The sequence below is a fragment of the Cavia porcellus genome, unplaced genomic scaffold (genome assembly GCF_034190915.1).
Source record: "Cavia porcellus strain 051 isolate PalLab524CR breed Dunkin Hartley unplaced genomic scaffold, mCavPor4.1 scaffold_5, whole genome shotgun sequence".
In the NCBI taxonomy this organism is placed as follows: Eukaryota; Metazoa; Chordata; class Mammalia; order Rodentia; family Caviidae; genus Cavia; species Cavia porcellus.
This window is the reverse complement of record NW_026947488.1, coordinates 66916985-66936219: the sequence shown is the minus strand read 5'-3', so window position 1 is coordinate 66936219 and position 19235 is coordinate 66916985. Positions and strand designations below refer to the sequence as shown.

General features: G+C 45.6%; 1 protein-coding gene across 19 annotated transcripts in view; it reads left to right on the top strand.

Moving 5' to 3' along the window:
* Positions 1-15939, top strand: part of Tfdp2 (transcription factor Dp-2) — a 195197-nt gene extending 179258 nt beyond the window's left edge. For all 19 annotated transcript variants that reach the window (XM_063249101.1, XM_063249102.1, XM_003476523.4 and 16 more), the window contains 4 exons: positions 2713-2864; positions 6116-6282; positions 9732-9837; positions 10014-15939. In XM_063249101.1, the coding sequence (XP_063105171.1) occupies positions 2713-2864; positions 6116-6282; positions 9732-9837; positions 10014-10197 (609 nt within the window). In that variant the 3' untranslated portion in view covers positions 10198-15939. The remainder of the gene's footprint in view (positions 1-2712; positions 2865-6115; positions 6283-9731; positions 9838-10013) is intronic.
* Positions 15940-19235: the final 3296 nt, after the last annotated feature.

The window sequence follows — 19235 nt, the reverse complement described above, 5'->3', positions numbered from 1 at the left end:
CCCCGAGTTCAGTCTCCCAGTATCACAAAGAAAAAAGAAGAAAAAGCAGTTTTACAGTTTTTTTTTTTTTTTTTTTTTTTTTTTTTTTTTTTTTGTCTTTTTCCTTTTTATCGGTACCAGGGATCGAACTCACGACTGCCTGCTTTCAAGGCAGGCGCTTATGCCGCTGAGCTAAACCCCAGGCCCAATTTTACAGTTTAAAAAAGCTCTCTGTTCATACTTTTTGGGATAACTGCCTAGAACTTGGGTACCTTTTCAAAGATATTTTAAAACCCTTGTATAAAATCATGTGAGGGTAAATCACATGACAGGCAGTCTTCTGTTGCTGTTTCTATTGTTATTATTTTAATTGCTGTAGGTATTCCAGAGGAAAGAATAATGTGGCTATTTTCAGTCTAATTACACAAACTATCTAATGAGGCAGATGGGCTTTATCCTTTTGTTTTTCTCAGGAAGATGTCTTTGTGTGAAAAAATTTACCACCAAACATAGAATTCACTTTGATTTGAATTCACTTTGACCTGAATAAGTCTAGTTCCTGTTTAATTTTTGATGAAGTACATTTTTCAGATTTAAAGATAGCAAAATGTTAGCAAATACCATAGCAGCTTCATTTTTTCAGTACTTACTTTGTCCAATGGTCAGAATATGTTGTGATGTTAGGTGTCACAGCTGATTGTTTCTCACTTTCTAGACTCCACTATTTTCTTTGGGGTTTTGTTTTTTCATCTTCATGTACAAATCAGAGTAAAAGAAGACCCTGGGGGTGTGCGTGTGGATGATCTTCAAGGAAGAAACAGCAAAGGAGTCAGGGAAGGGCGAAGCAGAGACGGGAGCGCAGGAACGGGTTCCCTCCCAAGCAGTGATGTATTCCTTACTTCCGTCTGTGCTGCCTTTTAGACTGAGCCTCAGAGAGCAGGCATTTTATAGATTTTGCATACCGGGTTTCCAGGTAAGGTTTTTTCGGTTATTGGAAGGGAGTATTCTGTGGCTTTAGGAAAAAAGCTGAAAGCCGAGTTCATTCCTGCACTGCTGTCTGTGGAATTCTACAGCAGCTCCTCCAAGTCTTATGCTTCTTCTTGGTCTTCCTTGGCCACCTCTGTGTTGTCCTTGCCCCTGCACAGTGACCTGCAGCGTCCCCCACTCAGCCAAGAGTCTCTAAGTCCTGTGTTAGGTTTTTCTTGGCAGTTCCTCAAAACCTTCATGGAGCATTCTGCAGTGTGGCTTGAGCACCATGTTTAGCAGCTTGCCTGTAATTATCTATTTGTGTAACAGAAAATGTGATCTGGGCAAGCTTGCCCTCATATCTCCGGATGACCCCCACGAAGAATGAAGTTGAATATTTTTTTCTCTGGTTCTACAGGGAACATTTTTTTTGAGTCCTAAATTTCTTCTCTTGTCTGTCAAATCAAATACAGTTTTTCAACTTGGAGACAACCTGTCAACATACATTGACAGCTTTCTCCGGACACCAAGTTGAACTCAACAGTAGAACTGAAAGCAGCAGTTTCTGGTAGACATACAGCTTACTTCATTCTAGTGTTTCATTTTCTTCCTTTGCTCAAGTAAGATCTACAAAGTTGTAGTGGGTGTAGTGGCACACTTCTGTAACTCTAGCTACTTAGGAGACTGAGGCAGGAGTACTACAAGCTTGAAATTAGCCTGAATAATTTAGATCTTTCCTCAAGATGAAAAATAAGGACTGGGGACGTTGCTTGATGGTAGAGCACCCCTGGCAGCCATCCCCAGTGTGAGGAGTGGGGGTGTTTATGAAGTTGTCATAGAAAATAAATTAGTCGTCCCCGAACACTATTTGCTATGACTAAGCTCTTTTGATTTTTTAAAGTAAATTCCTGATACGTTGATGTCATGTGACAGGAATCTACTACCTATTTACCACTACCTCCCCTTTATCCTTCATAACCGGGCAAAGAGGAATAGTGTGCATAAATTATGCGAGCAAATGATCTACGTGCCCCATTTTGTTCCTCCCAGACCTCGAATCTTTCCAGAACTGAACACATGTAAAGCTATTCAAGCTCTAAAATCAATGTTAATAAGTCTGAAAAAGAAAAACTAAAGGAAATTAATCAAAGGTCAACAAATAAGAAAATTATTCCAGTGATAAAAGCTGGGTGTGGTGGTGTCTGTAATCGTAGCACTTGGGAGGCTGAGGCAGGAGGATTGTTGCAAGTTCAAGACCAGCCTGGGCTACACAGTGAGCTCAAGGCCAGCCTGAAACTGCATAGCGAGACCCTGTCTCAAAAAGACGAAAGAAAGAAAGAAAGAAAGAAAGAAAGAAAGAAAGAAAGAAAGAGAGAGAGAGAGAAAGAAAGAAAGAAGAAAAGAAAAGAAAAGAAAAGAAAAGAAGGAAGGAAGGAAGGAAAGAAAGAAAGAAAGAGAAAAGAAAGAATTATTCCAGTGAAAATGAGAGGTGATTTTTCTTTTTACTATTAAAATAACAGGCTGAGGCTGGACCGGATGCTGTATGCCTATAATCCTAGCAGTAGGGAGGCTGAGGCAGGAGGATTGTTGCGAGTTCGAGACCAGCCTGGGTTACAGAGTGAGCTCAAGGCCAGCCTGAACTGCACAGTGAGACCCTGTCTCAGAAAGACAATATATTTATATATCTATATATCTATATCACTTTATTTAAGTTCCAACTCACTTACCTACATTAAATCACCATTTTTTTTCTATTGACCATTACAGCAAATTGCTTTCAAAAACCTGGTACAGAGAAATCGACAAAATGAACAGCAAAACCAGGGCCCTCCAGCACTGAACTCCACCATTCAGCTGCCGTTTATAATCATCAATACGAGCAGAAAGACAGTTATAGACTGCAGCATCTCCAGTGACAAGTGAGTAGGGATGGGGACCGCGCAGGTGCCTTCACCCTTCCTTCACCTTCACTGCAGCATCTGCGGGGCAAAGGTGGCTGTCCTCCGGCCGGCTTCCATGGGACCAGGGTGCAGCCTGTGCCTACCGTGACCCTCACTCACGCTGTTGTCCTGGACCTGGTCCTGGGACCCGTCCTGGTCCTGTGCTGCCCACTCTGCCTCCTGGAATGCATGTGTCGTGGCCCAGGGTAATGAGGTGCCATATGAGTGCTAATTTTGAGCATGTAACTGCAGTAAGCTAGATGTCTCTGAGGGTTTAGGAGAAGGTAGGTTACTGGTAATCACTGTCATAGTTTATTTCCAGATCAGCATTTGGCATTAAACAATTGTTTGTTTTATTGTATCACACTTATGTGTGCTTTTCCTTAGTAATGAACTGACATTAAGATGCTGGGCATTTTACTTTTCTTTTTTTTTTTATTTTTTTATTTGTTTTTTACATTTTAACTAAAATTGATGCTAATATTCATATAGCAAGAAAAGAAATAGAGTAATTTATTTGACCTTTCATAAAAACCAGTGGTCTTCAGGTTCTAGTGGTCTTCAGGTTGTGCCCAGTACTGCTAGACTTCTCTGTCTTCCCAACCATTAAGAGGACTGAGTGAGGTAATTCCTATAGAGTCTGACTCACAGCCAGTGCTTTATAAATATTAGCTGCTACTACAAGAAGTTGGCAATAGTTGTCCAAATTGGGGTTCTTCTAAAATTGAAAGAAGACTCTTAGTAATGATACCAGTGTCACAGGCACGCCAGACTGCCTCAGGGAACCGGAACTGCTTTTGTCTGCTAGCTTTGCTTCCCCTGTTTATGACACAAGGACTCTGGGTCTCTTAAAAAGAGGACACCTACCTGCATGTGCTCATACATGTGCACTCATGCACACACACACAGGAAAAAGAGATAGTGAAAAGAGGTTTCAAAAATATTTGAAATGTACAGACATAATAAATAGTAGAGACTGCAAAAACTGTAGCCTTTGTGAGATCTTGTTACTTCCACAAACAGAAGAATTAGAGCCAGGCATGGTGGTGCATACCTGTAATGCCAGTGCTTGGGAGGCTGAGTCAGGATTGTTGCAAGTTCATGGGCAGCCTAGACTACGTGGTGAGTTCAAAGCCAGCCCAAACTACTAGCAAGGCCGTCTCAAAAAAACCAAAGAAAGTAAGAATTACAATATTTTATCTTGCCTGTTTACAAAAGCCATACTTAAATTTATACAGGATTCAGACCAGTGGTTAGCAAATGTTACATGTCTGAATTATTATTCACAAGTTTATACATTCTTTGCAAAAACCTACATTTAAGAGAACTGTTACCATCATTTTAGGAAAGACCCCAAATCTCACCTTGTATTACTCTCTAAAGGTAACTACTTCTGTGGGAGAGGATAAAATCCTTTTACTGAGGCCAGTCTTTTAAGACAAAAGAAGCGTATGAAGGAACTTCAAAACTGTTGGCCTAGAGGACTGTGGATACTGTTCTCCCAGGCAAGAACCTGCAGGCACTGCGTCCTGGGTGGCCTCTGACTCACCCCTGCCCAGCTACCCCATGTGGGTGGCTTGCACACGCTTGTTGCTGAAGGTGGCTGCGAAGCCCTTCCCACCAATTACTTTGGTGACGTGGTCTTGCCCTTAATTAGGAGGCTTTCCCACAACCAGGATTAAGTTCACAAAGCCGTCTACTTTTAGCAGATGCCTAAAATCATCAATTTGGCAAAGAATACCAAGTTCAGATTTTTTTTTTCCTAAAAACTTATTAATGTATCTCATTCATATACTCTAGGATATTTACACATGGGATTTTGCTTAAAATCGTTGTATTCTCTTAACCTAAGATCTGTTATACCCAGCACTCAGGAGGCTGAGGCAGGAGTATTGTTGCAAGTTCAAGGCCATCCTGAACTGCATAGTGAGAGACCCTGTCTCAAATATTTAAAAAAAAAAAAAAAAAAGATATCTGTTACAAAACGTTTTACCCTCACATGATTTTAATAGAAATTCCCAGTAAGGTCCCGGAAGCTGCACCTGTGCTTGACCCTTCAGAGCTGAGGCCCATGGTGAGGGTGTCCTAGGCCCCACAAAGGAACTGCTGGAGGATTGTGTCTTCTCGGTTGTGTGTGCACTTTGGATGTCTGGATCAAGCCCTTTGCAAGAACATGTGGAAATGTGCTTGTAACACTTTCTCCTAAAACCATTTCAGTGCTTTGTCTTTCATGAGGGGATTGAAGAGTTGGTTTAGTTTGTTGTCTTCCATTTAACCCCAGCATACTGGTATATATCTATAGTCCCAGGTACTTGGGAGCTGAGGCAGGAGGAATGCATGTGCCCAGGAATTTGAGACCAGCCTGAACAGCATGGCAAGCAAGACTACATCACAAACAAAATAAAACAGATCTGTATTTGTGGTTAGCTAAAGCATTCTGTCGTGAATGCTTGACTTACGAAAATGAAGTAACGATTCAAAATATGTTTTCCTCAAAGCCAGTAACCAGCCGTAGTAAAGATACCACATCAAACTAAAGTGACTTCTATTTTGTTTTGCGTTGGTCTGGTTGGTTTGGTTTGGTTTGGTTTTTTGTACCAGGGTTGAACCCGGGGCCTTCCCACTGAGCTACATCCCCAGCCATTTTATGTGTTTTCAACCTGAGACAGGGTCTCATGAAATAGCTAAATTGCCCGATCTTGCTTGGACTTCTCCTGCCTCAGCTTCCCACTGTACGGGGACAGGCTTTGCTTTTGTGGCAAAACTGTAGACAACTTTGAAAATACTGAGTTTAGAACATAGCTTCTGTCTCCTGTTTGCCAACAGCACTAGGACTAAAATGTATGGATTTAAATCCAGTGTGGTGGTGCACACCTGAAATCCTAGCCCTCAGGAGACTGAGGCAGGAGGATTGCCACGAGTTAGAGGTCAGCCTAGGCTACACAGTTCAAGGCCAACCTGAACTATACAGCAAGTCCCTGTCTCAAATAAAACAAAACACATATGAACTTCTGTGGCCTGTCTCAGGAAAGCTATTTTAATTAGAAATGGATTGCTTGAAAGTTCATTCCCTGAACACAACATGACTCAGTGCTGTAAATGGGGACAATTTCTAGTACCATGGCTGAATTTAGATCTTCATTCTCTAAAAGTGCAGAATCCAGAACCATTCAGATGTCTGTACTTACCAGTCTCTGACAGCCTCATCTTCACTTTGTTTTGTGCTGCAGGTTTGAATATCTCTTTAATTTTGACAACACCTTTGAAATCCACGATGACATAGAAGTGCTGAAGCGAATGGGAATGTCCTTTGGCCTGGAGTCAGGCAAATGCTCTTTGGAGGACCTGAAACTCGCTAAATCGCTGGTGCCAAAGGCTTTAGAAAGTTATATCACAGGTATGTCACCCAGCGCTGGCACCTGTTGTCCCTGATTAAAGGTCAAAGCCAAGCTTGTTAAGCAAACTGCAGAATTTGATCAGATCTGTGCTTGCATCACCAAATTGAAATGTGTAACAATTGTATAAATTCAGGAGCTTTTTTCAAAAGTTGAGTAGGCTATTTTTATAATATTACAAACTTGCTTCTCTACAGAATACATTTCCTGGCTATAAACTATTGGCCCATCACTGAATTGACTCTACAGCATCTTATATCTCAACCTACTACATTTTGACTCCAGAGATACATTTTATCTGTAATTCCCACAACAGCCTAATATCTCTTGGAGTAAGCTTTAAGAATCCTACCTGCAATGTCTGAGGGTTCCAGTGTCTTTGTTTTCTTGATAGAGGGTCTTGATATGAACTCACTTTGTAGCCCAGGCCCACCTTGAACTCACAGCAGTCCTCCTGCCTCCTGGTGAGGGGGCTACAATTTCTCCACATTCTTTACACTTGTTACTGTCCCTTGCCCATCTTTTTGCTTTTGTAACTATGGCACGTGACTGTGCATGCTAAGCGTGGGCTCTGCCCCCAAGTTGTACCCTCTCCCTGACCATCTTTTTAACTGTAGTCCTCCTGTTCGATATAACTGATAACTCACTGACTTTTATTTGCATTTTCCTAATAATTTTATGATGTTGAGCACCTTCTCATACATGTATTGTCCATTTGTGTATCTTCCTTGGAGATAGTTTGAGCTACTTGTCTTACTATGAGTTGCAAAAATATACTGCATGCATTTGCAAAACACTGTTTTACATTTTCTGTGATCCAGGTGTTTTTCATTTAAAAATCACAATTGTCCTAATTCCTGTAAACACATATTCTACAAATATTTGAATGCTTAAACAATGTGCTTGGCCTTGCTGTCATTTAGAACTTCGCATCATGTTTTGTCTTGGGTTGGTTTTTTGAGACAGTGTCTTGCTGTGTTGCCTACACCATCCTCCAAAACCTTGGCTAAAGCAATCCTGCCTCAGCCTCCTCAGTAGCTGAGATTACAGGTGTGAGCTCCTGTATATCACTTTCTTTTTTATTGTTTTGATCTTGATTTTTTTGTTTTCTTTCACAGGGCTGGATATTGAACACATCCATGTCACTTCTTTTTTATTTTTATTTTCTTTTTGGTACGGGGAATGGAACTCATGACTTGTGCTTGCCAGGCAGGCTCCAATCCCCGGCCCTCCATGTCACTTGTTAACAGCATTTTAATAGTATAGTTCTAAAATATATTCCGTATTTTTGTACATTTATACATTTTGTGCATTAGTTAATCTTATTTGGATATATTGGTCATATGCAAAAGACTTTTTCCAATCAGAATTTATTAGTACATCTTTGATATATTTAATGATCACATTCATCTAAGGTATGTTAAATATATACAAAATAGCAGTTTTAATTTACTTTGGCCTTTGTTCACAAAGGAGAAGTTTGTTGGCTTCAAATGTGACCCCCGTTCACCCTCCCCCCCGCCACCCTGTGCCTGTCTCCACCTGCTCCCCACTTCCCACTCTGGCTTGCGTCCTGCTGTTTCATCAGCAACCTGGTCACCCTGAACATCCAGCAGGGTCTGCAGAAGGGGCTTGTCCAGTAAATCAGCAGAACTTGAGCTCATTCCTGGTGAGGAGCCTTGGGTGATTATAATGGCAGGCTCCTTGGTCTGATCTCTTCGTGACCTCATTTATAGACAGGGATACAGATTTCTGGTTAGTTCAGAAGGACCCACATATGCCTTTTATGTGGAAAGGCACAGTAGTGCTTTTGGGTAAGAATATGAGAACCACTCTATGGCTTCTATGCAAATGTGAAAGAAACGTAGGCTTTTCAGGTCCATTGTAAAAGGAAAATCTAATCTGTTATACTCACAAACAAGTAAATAGCTGTGTTCTGACTGAAAGTTTTCATAGTGCTTTATAGTAGTTAATAGCACACGATTCTGGACCTCACTTCATCATTTTGTACAAAATTGTTCTCATGTGGGGCTGGGGATTTAGCTCAGCGGCATAAGCGCCTGCCTTGCAGGCAGGCAGTCATGAGTTCGATCCCTGGTACCGATAAAAACGAAAAAGACAAAAAAAAATTGTTCTCATGTAATGTATTTAAAGTCTGCTGTTCTTAGAATTGGAGTCCTCTTTTTTCTTCACAGCTGCCTTAATTATCCTGTGAAGAAAAAGGTTCACAAAGCCACCCTGAAATTAAGGGACAGCTCTTGCCTGGTTAGGCAGTAGCAGCATGCCAGAATTTCTGATCTCTGTATACAGTTGTTTTTTTAACAGTTATTTTAAAAATTTTTATTAAATAAAAGTTTGTTTTGAGGGGCTGGGGATTTAGCTTAGCAGCATAAGTGCCTGCCTTGCAAGCACACAGTAGTGAGTTCGATCCCCGGTACCAAGAAAAAAAAGTTCATTTCGACAAATTATATTTTGTGAGGATACCTTAGGTTTTATCATACCTAAATAAAATTGTTTTCTTATTTCAGAGTATATTTCTTACGTTTCAGCTACTTATTTCTTAAAGTCACTGTTGAAAGAGACAGCTCTGGTTCACTGTTGTTTAGATCTTATATGTTCAGTTACTGCCTCCTTTGAACTAACATCTAGGTAGGGAGATAAATACTGAGCAGAATTGCAGTAAGAGTTGATCAGTGCTGTAATATAATTGTGGCATATGCACAGAAAATAAGATTGCAAGGATATACCCAAAATAGTTTCTATCAACAGTAATGTCTGCCTCACATGGGGATTTAGCTCAGCTGCATAAGCTGAACTATCAGCTGCAGGCCCATATTAAAAACACGACTGCATTTAAAAAAATAAAAAACTCCCTCATTAAAAGCATGACCTTTTAAAATAAGGGCAAATTTGAACTATAAAGCAAATAGCACCAGGAAAAAGCTTCAGAAACAGAATAGATCTTTGATGAGTGAATAGCATAGAGTTCACCAGCAGGAATTTAAAAAGCAGTCGAGCAGAGTGCCTGTCCGTGGGCAGGGCTGGTGCCTTCTCACCGAGACACCGCTCAGCTCTGCTCTCCGCTGCCCTCGCTGTGCTGTGACACTTGAGCAAGGACGAAGGCGGCAGGTGTCCAGGGTCGCATACACTGATCGCTGGGCCAGGCAGCCTGCTGGAGGTTTTCTGAGGAAAACAAAGAGTTTATGATTGTTTCACTTTATTCTTTCTCCCTGCTTTGCCTAGTCTTTTTTTTTTTTTCCTCTCCTGTGTTCTAGAAACTGTTTTCCTTCAGGAAGATGAAGGAACTTGAGTTCTTCCCTGGGTAGCAGAATTGTCTAGCTGTAGGTAAAAACATTTATCCCCGAATCATCTATGCTTTTTTCACACACTATCACAACAGCAGCCACAAAATATGCAGAGCCTACTCTTTCGTTCTCTCTCTCTTTTTTAGATATCTCCACAGGACCTTCTTGGTTAAATCAGGGACTACTTTTGAACTCTGCCCAGTCAGCATCAAATTTAGACTTGACCTCTGGTGCCACCTTATCCCAGTCGAGGTAGGTATTCTTTCCAGAGTTAGAAAGGCAAATGACGAAGCCTTTCCTCTGCAGGGGTAAGCCAGGGCTGTGTCACTGCCATACCATGTTGCCCCTGGCACTTCCTTCCTGTCTGTATTTCTGTGTTTTCTTGTTCCTACCGCATTAATGAACCTGTGTTTCTAACTGTTTGCTAGTGTAAACCAAGGGTTATGCTTGGATGCTGAAGTGGCCTTAGCAACTGGGCAGTTGCTTGCCCCAAACAGTCAGCAGTCCAGCAGTGCGGCCTCTCACTGCTCCGAGTCACGAGGCGAGACCCCCTGTTCATTCAACGATGAAGACGAGGAGGATGACGAGGAGGATTCCTCCTCTCCAGAATAAAGACGGAAGAAAAGTCACATTTTACTATTTGATGCTCATGTGTGTTTTTAGTGTGAGCTCGTTTTTGAAATGATTGCTTCAGTCTTTGCCTTTGTTTGCACTGTGTGTTCAGTGAAAACCAGAGAAACACAATAAGCAAATCACATGAAGGCCAAGTTGATTGAAATGAAAGTTAACATAGCGTAAATGAAAGCTCTCCCCAGCAGAGCAGTAGATCACATCGCAAACAAAGTCTGTTTTCTGAGGGATAGAAGGGGCATAATCCCCAGAGAAGCGGCAGCATGGAAGAGGCTCGCTCAGCTTCCACGAGGCAGGGTCTTTGCATTCCTCATGGCCGTGTAGTCATGTGGGAGCTGAGACTGCTACACGGAACAGTCCTCAGCAATGGCCATGTCTCTTCCTCCTGTCCCTCGCCTGGGCTGCCTTTTACCAGCAGAGTGAACAGGTGTCCTTATTTGGGGGCTGTGCGGTGAGGGGCATAGATCGCAGTCCTGCAGCCTGGGAGTGCAGATTTAACTGCACGTCTAGTTGAGGTGCTCTAGGCATCTGCTGCCTTAGCTTCAGAAAGGAGCGAGCGCTAACTCTTAAGTACTTAAGTGACATTTAGAATAATTTATAGTAAAACTGATATGATCATTATTAGCCAATGCATTGGTGCATAGAATTTAATAGGGCTACTTCTGGGAGCCAAAATAGAAAGCATTTCCATGTGCATTAACATTTGCCAGCACTGCCTTCTGCCAGCGTTCTAAATCTGGAGTTCTACAGAGAGAGAAGGGAACTGTATCTATAGTTTTAATCAAAGCTATGCATTTCGTACAGCTTTTTCATTCACAATGAAACAAAGCAAATTCTATGACCAAACTGCTTGCCTACAGCTCTCTGCAGTAATTGTGTGATTTTACCCACTGTGCAATTTGTGAAACTGAACCAAATGTCATTACTTTTGTCTTGAAAGAAAAGTCTTATTTCAAGAATATGAACAGTAATGTTTTCTTGTACATGCTACCTTTCTCTCCCCGACATTTTAATTAATCCAAATGACCTTACTAGATTCATTCCTGGGTAAATTACATGTCAAACTAACCCAATATTTGGTGTTTCTGTGAAAAAACACTGAACACTCCAGTTGATTGGATACACAGAAGTTGGTATGTAGTGTGCAATTTTGTAGCCAAAAATGCTGTTGGAAATACTGCATTGGGGTGTTCATATTCACCGCTTCTCTGAAGGGAGGAGTACGTGGATATCTGCCACCAGGCCCCAAACCCAACTTAGTTATTCATTAAGGCCTTAAAAAGGAGCGAAGACAGAAAAAATAACTTTAAAACTTTGACTTGACCCGGGGGAGAGTTGTCCTGAGCTCGTGTGTTTAGCATCTATGGGCCCAGCCCCGAGTGGGGCCTACACTGGGTCTCCCCTCACTGCCAGGGAAGCCTTTCTAAAGTCCCGCTGTGCTCCAGTCAGCTGCAGGCAAAGGTTTCCACTGGCTCCCATTTTTGTTAAGACCTTATGCAAACGCTGACAAAGAACACACAGCTTCAGCTCAGGCTCCTGGACGACAGAGCTCTCATTCTGGCAGAACCAAGCTGTTGCATGTTCATGGGGCAGGGAACGCATGGCAGGTGCTCCAGAAATCTTGTGGCAGAGGTCAGAGCACACCTATGTCTCAGAACCTCAGATGGAAGCATCCAGAATGCTGCAGAAGTGACAGCAGGTGCCACAAGCCTGTGACAGCTATTTCTGCCTACACAGATCAGATGCAATGGCCCAGGTCCTCTGCCACGTAGTCCTCAAAGAGGCTACTGCCATGTGCCAGTCCCAAGTCTCTCATCTCTCCCTGAAGGGAGCCTGGCAGGGAGCTGGAGCGGCCAAGGGCCATGGCTGCCTTCCTGGTCCTCAAAATGTTAAACCACAGCTCCCAATATACATTTCAGAATTTAAGATTCCTTTTCTAAGTAGCAGAATTCTTGGTCAAGTTTTTGGGAAGCTGTTTCCTTATGTCTTCTTCTGTTGCTATAGTGCTTTAAGTTGATAAGACATGGGCTTAAAAAATAAAAAAGCACCAAAGATGGGTCCATCTGGGTTCCCATCCACTGCCCTCCCAGCCAATGCTGTGTGGCCTTGGCAAGAAGTCCCTGTTCCTCAGTGATCACTGAAGGCCTTTTGCACAGTGACAGCATGATCACTGCCTCGTGTTGCTGTTCTCAAACCTTACGTGGGAAGGCTAGGTCAAAGTGCTGTGGAAGATAAATTCTGTTCATCTGTTCTCCAGCACACCTACCCATATGGGTCCAAGTTCACGCTGAGTCAGGATTTCATACAGGAGTTAAAGAAACTGCAGTCATAACACCTGGGCTGCTTTGTGTGAATGGCCCACAAAGTTACTTGGGGGGACACAGCCTTTCCATGGGGTTTTGGTCCCCCCACTGCTGTCTAGGGAGCCTGAGAGGCCCTCTCTGCTGACATCAGACCCTTGAGTTAGCAAAGCCCCGCTCCACTGAGTTCTGTGCCTCACCACTTTACCCTTTATGGAAAAGCGCTGCTGGAACATGGCAGAGCCAAAGTCCTGGGTGCTCCCAGTTGTCCCTTCCTCCAGTCCCATTGTCCAGGTCCCTCACACACTTGCCCTTCAGTGAGCCCTGGTGGACACCATGCCGTAGACCACTGAGGGCAAGGGGAGGGCAAGAGGGGCGCTTGCAGTGCTCTGCCTCAGCGCTGCCTGCCACCTCCAAGGACGTAGAGTGCTTACCACCAGGTTTGCAGGCTTCGGTTTGGTTCCTTAAAGAAGTAGCAGGGCTGGATGTGCAGGGGCATGCCGACATCCCAGCACTGTGGAGGCTGGAGCAGGAGGGTCAGAAGTTAGAGCTCGGCAGGGCAGCTTAGTAAGACATCTCAAGTAATATAAAATAGGCCAGGTTCAGTGTGATAGCTGAGTGCGAAGGCCTTAAGTTCTGTCCCCAAGACCATAAAATAAATCTCTAGTTTCTTTTACCATGATGAAAGAATAACTCCTTCCATTAAAAATTTGCAGTTGTAACAGTACTCAGCCATATCTGAGAACTAATGCCAGATCCATCTGTCCTTGAAGGGAAAGTGGCCACTGTATGTAATTCACATGGTCGGGTGATGGAGGGCCTCGCTGTCACCTCAACTATGTTTAGCCTGGCCGTTTGCTAAATCAGAACTCTTGCTGGCTTCTTAGGTGATAGACTTGAAAGCTCTGATGTGATGTAAGACTCAGGACAGCTCGAGGGCTGGGTCTGTGTGTTGGGGGATAGTGAGCAGGTGATGGGATCAGCCTTGGCCATTTTTGCCAGATCCACACCCAGAGAGAGAAATCTGGTGTGTGTGGTATGAGGGAATGAACCCGGAGCCCTTGGGCTGAGTTACCTGCCCCAGCACCACCGGCCCTTTTGAGACAGGGTCTGGGGCTGGGCTCAGATTTCTGAGTGAGTGGGATCACGCGGTAAACTACCACACCCAGTGCATAAACGACTCAAAGGCCTTTGAGTGTCAGACTCTCTTAACAAAACTGGTTGTCCCCAATGGATGGCCTGTGAGGTAAACCTTAAGACTGTACTATGGGACTTAAAACTATGGAGCAGGGTTTGGAAGAAAAGAGTACCAAACTTAGCTGTCAGTTATACCCACAAAACAAAGTCTCAGGGCCCCATGCAGGTCTCATCAGCTTTTTCTACCGTCCAGCAGAGCACGCACAGAAGCCAAGCAAGTCCTCCAGGCTGTTGGACAAATAAAGGCCTACTTTAAAAACACAAAAGATGACCTTGGCGGGGCTGGGGATTTAACTCAGCGGCATAAGCGCCTGCCTTGCAAGCAGGCAGCCATTAGTTCGATCCCCTATAAAAAGGAAAAAAAAGACCAAAAAAAGAGATGGCCTTGGCGAGGCTGTGGACCAGCCCCCTAAGAGCTGTTTTCCTCAGTTCCTGCTCTGGAGCTCGCCTAGTGGTTCCCGCCCCACGACACTGCAGTGGCCTTGGTGTGACCCTCAGATGTGCCTTCCCGCCCCAGTTCAGTGTTCTCTTAAACTACTCAAGCCAAACGCCTAAAGAGAAAAATTCTGGTAATAGCTTAAAATTCTACCTTTTAAAAACGTTTCGAGTTCAGTGCCCATGTAAGTTACTACAGTCTCAGGAACTAGTCCCTTTAACCAAAATATCTCTGAAAATTTACGCTTCATCAGTGGGATCCAGTTTTCCCACACATCTGTGTTCATAGAACGCTACGGGCAAAGTGGGGGATGCAGGGCTGACCCTCCAACTGCGCCCCGACTCGCAGGGGAGCCAGCGCGGCTGAAGCAGGGGCTCACCGACCCCTTGCCCGTTCTGCCCAGGCGTAAGCGTGGTGACGTCACTTGCGGCCCACGCGGCTGGAGGTGTGGCGGAAGCTCACATGCCGTGTGAACATCCTGTGAGGCCCATAAGGCCTCATAAACCATACCCTCACCGTCTTTAGCGGGGGGCCTTGGCTTAGCGCTGGCCCAGCTGTCACCAAGTGCCAACCGCTGGCGCAGACATGGGACTCCTCTCCCAGCCCAGCACGTGCTGGCCGCTTGGGGCCTCAACACGGGACCCCAGTTTAGCCGCTCCGAGCTGGGAAACCCGTTTCTCCCCAGCAGCAGCCTCATTGTCCCTGGTCGTTGTCGGGGAGACGAGAGGCCGAGTGTCCCGCATGCGCCTTGTGTGGCACACTAACTGATTCCGTCCTGTGTGTGTGAGTGTCGTGAAGGAGCTTCCCCAGGCCCTGTTTGGACTGTAAAAGCCATAATTTCTTCATGCCTCGCTCCAAACTCACCAGTTGTCACTCAACACGCTTCACCATGCCAGGCACCTAATTACAAGTGGCCTCGAGACTCTGCTTGTTCAGACCAGGGGCAAAGAGTTTTTATCCCAGAAGGCCTTTGATGACCTAGCTGCTTTGCTAGAAAGGCTTCTCAGGGCAGGTTGTCGTAGTACCGGGAAAGGGTCAGCCCTTCGGTGCTCTGAGGAGCAGAAGCTCATGCCGGGGCAGCACAGGCTGCTCCGGAGCCCGCGCTGGGCCACGTTAGGAACGTTAGGAACAGCGTCCCCGCCTGTCTCCACCGCCCCTGGAGAGAAGCCGCAGGTCCCACTCACAGTGGGTCACTTCCCTTGGAAGATGCTTTGTCCTGATCATGAGCTGTTAGGTTTTGTTTCCAGATTGAAAAATCCTTCTGGTTTTCCCTGCATGAGGCCACATGATGGTGCCCCGCGTTTACGCAGTTCATACAAGGGAAAGAACCCGCATCTGCCGCGCCTCCCGCAGTCTCTAGTAGACTGACGGTACTTAACGCGTTATTTTGTAGGATCTCAGACTTTGTAAATAAATGCCATTATTTTTATATGGAAATTTTATAGAAGAGCTATTTCTGTATACTTTATTATTCCTGGGTTTCCTGCAGTTGCTTCCAGTGGGGAAGGACGAATGCTTGGCGGCTTCCGTGAGGGTGGTTCAGGGACGCTGTGGTGGCGGTGACAGGTGGGAGGTGGGGGCGCTGTGTCCATCTCAGCCGCTCAGGCTGGGCCTAGGACGCAGTAGTTAAGCTCTGAGTGACGTTTTTGTCAGTTCAAAGGTGACTATTTTTGTCCATCCTATAGGAAAACATCGGAAATGAGTATAATTTGTACTTGAGAAAAAAATGTATTAGACTGTTTTATGATTTGAATGAAATGTATTATAGAAAAAATAAATAACTTAAAATAACATTCGTCTCATTTGTGGCTGATGTGATTGGGGTGGAGGGCATTAACCCTTTCCTAGCCGAGTGCTTCCCCGGAGCTGCCCACACTGACATCCTTGCCTTAATTCGGGGTCCCTGAGGGGCCACCAGCTTCTGAGCTCCACGTGAGCTTGGCTGGGAGCCTCCCTCCCTCCCACTTCCCTGGCTGAGTGTACCGGTCCTCTGGGTGGGCTCTGGTGTCCATCACCTGCCCCACACAAGAGGATGTATGTCACAGCTGAGTGGCGCTAAGGTAGAGCGTACCTTCTTAAAAAGTCACTCTAGAGGGGCTGGAGATTTAGCTCAGAGGCATAAGCACCTGCCTTGCAAGCAGGCAGTCGTGAGTTCGATCCCCGGTACCGATAAAAATGAAAAAAGACCAAAAAAAAAAAAAAGTCACTCTAGAACATAACAGCCTGAAGATTAACATCTTTCAAATCCCAGAAACAATAGCTGAGTAGTTTTTAGGGAAGATGCCTCCTCATCACACACAGAACAGCATCGGAAGTGAGGACATGATGCCGTGTCCCCATGGCCAGGCCCCAAATGGGACCTCCCCCAGCCTCGGGATCTACCATAGCACTTTGTACCCTTCCCCAAGTGGGGCCCATCTGCTTTAGGGAACAGCAGGAGCCCCACATAATGCAGCCCAGAAGATTAATCCCAGGAGATGGCGAGGTGGGCACTTGGGGGTGTTGCCAGGGCTGCTTCCTGCAGACTCGCTGAACAGGACAAGGTGTCACTAGACGAGTGAGCCTGAGGTGCTGAGTGTCCTGTTCCCTCCGCCTTTTAGCAGACACTTGGTGCCACATGGTTAATTAAGGTATGTGAGGACTTGGAGTGGCCAAGTCCCCGGCCACAGAGAGGTGCTCTGAGGATGCCAGGATACCCAGCGGGCACTCATCAGTAGCCATGGACGCTGCCACTTGACCCTGCTGACAGGGACGATGTCCTTAGAACACCGGATTGAACTGGGCCCAGTCAAAGTGACAGAGGTTGGGTAGAAAATGGCCAAGGTGAGGACCCGGCAGGCAGCCAATTTGGTTTTTTCTGTGCCTGCTGCCACCGCATTTTCTAAGTCCCTCTGATGGGCGAGCTCCTGGAGGCAGCCACCAAGGAAGGCAGTAGCACTGTCTTCTGCCATGGGGATCCCAGAGCCAGCACCCACAGGCCCCTGGCCACTGCTGGGCTTTTCCCACCTCTTGCTAAAACTTGCTTTTAGGAAATCTCAGGGCGCACCATGCCTAGAGGTGAGAAAGGCCTACAGTCAGGGCGGGGAGCTGCTCCCGAGTAAAGCAAAGAAATCTGGCATAACCACTTTCATGCAAACACTTTCTTCCGTTGTTGCTGCTGGGGCACCGTGACAGTCACCGGTCACCCAGCCTCTGCCTTGCCACTTGCCCCCCTTTCATACTGTCACACTGTAAGGGGATTGGTTTTTTCTCTCAGGCCCATGCCTGGACCGTGGCTCTCAAAAGCATTTAGTTAAAAACAGAAGAGCACAGTAAAGTCCCAACATGATGGTCCTGGAAGGTGCCATCTCCACTGGAATTATTTTAAGTTTTACTAATAAGTAGCAGACTTTTCTGTTTGGGAAGTGTATGTGTGTGTGTGTATGGTGCCAGGAATTAAACTAGAGCCTCACTCAGCTCTAGTACTGATCGACACCCCAGGTCTTTTTCATTTTGAGACAGGGTCTCCTTAAGTCACTAAATTGCTCACACTGGCTCCTGAAATCCTCCTGCCTCAGCCTTCTATGCTGGGATTACAGGTGTGTACCACTATGCCAGTACCCACTTTGTTGTTGACCTGTTTTTAAGCCTGTACCAAATGAAGGTTGTATTGTTTCCCCATTCTACCTACAAGAAGAAGTGGGGTGACCAGATGTGTTGTAAGAAGAGGTATCATCTGCCCTTTGTGACTGCACTGGAGAGAGGCTCTTCCCTCAAAACAGCGGGCACTGTTCCACATGAAGCTCCGGCCCATCCTAGAGTCTGAAAAGCCAAAAGACCCTTTTCTTAAGGTTTACCAAACCCGGTATGTGGATCACTACTAAAAAAGGGGCAAGTGACAGAGTTTCACTTCGAGAAATGCTTTTGGAAAGCTTTTTTTTTTTTTTTTTTTTTCACCAGAGATTGAACGCGTGATCTGACGCTTGCCAGGCAGGCCGCTGAGCTAAATTTCTGGCAACTGGAAAGCATTTTTAGGAACCAAACCCCAAGCTGTCCCGCACATCCGGGATGCAGCCGCGTGGCAGGGCGCCCCCGGTGGCCAGGCTGGCCGCTTTGCAGAATCCGGGCGCTCGCTCAGTCCCGGCTTCCATACCAGGAGCGCACAGGCTCGGAGGCTTGTGAAGTTTCTCAGGCAACAAGGACACAGCTCCTTAAAGGGCTTCGTAGGTTGCGCAACTTACATACAGACTCCGCTGGCCTCCCCGCCCGCTGGGCTCGGCGCCGAGGCAGGTGCCTGCCTGGGCAGGCTGTGACCACTCCCAGCCATCCACACAGGGGGGAAAGGTTGGGGAGAATCCTAAGGGGAGAATGCAAGATTGCGACACCCACAGATTATCAGCAGGGCTGGCGGCGTGGCGCCGGGCAGCATGGCGGGGAGGGGGCACTGTGTCCCTCCTCAGGTGCAAAGGCAGGGCAGGCCCTTCGGTGGCTGCAGTGCTCAGGTCCGTGGTCACTTGGGCTCTCCTTTTTTCTTTTTAAATTTTATGGAAAAATAAAATTTCGTAACAAAATAAAAAGTCAATACACTGTCAATCATTGTCTTTTAAGTGGTTACTCAGAGTACAAGACACACCGGAGTCTTACAAGGAAGAAACAGATACTAACACAAAACTTTCCACCTAGGTCTCCTTTCTGCTGCTGTTTTGCTTAACGGACCGGCAAACATAAATTGCTGTCTTAAGACTGCACCAGCACAGGGGGTTTAGCTAAGCCGCAAAAGCACCTGCCTGGCAAGCCTGAGGTTGTGAGTTTGATCCTTGGTACCAAAACAAAAACCAAAAAACCCTTTACTGCTGGGTCCAAACTAAAGGACTGACAAGATGGGTCACTGGTCTACTCATCTGATGACCTTAGATGAGCTGTCATCTGAGATATGCTACTTCACATCTGTAGACTTGGGGTTCCTGAAGGGCTCTGGGCACCTTTGGCTGGACCCTTGCTTGGAAGAGGGAGGAGGAAAGGTCATGCGGCTTGCAGGCTGCAGAACTGGCACACACACACACACACACACACACACACACACACATACGCAGAGGAATTCTCAAACT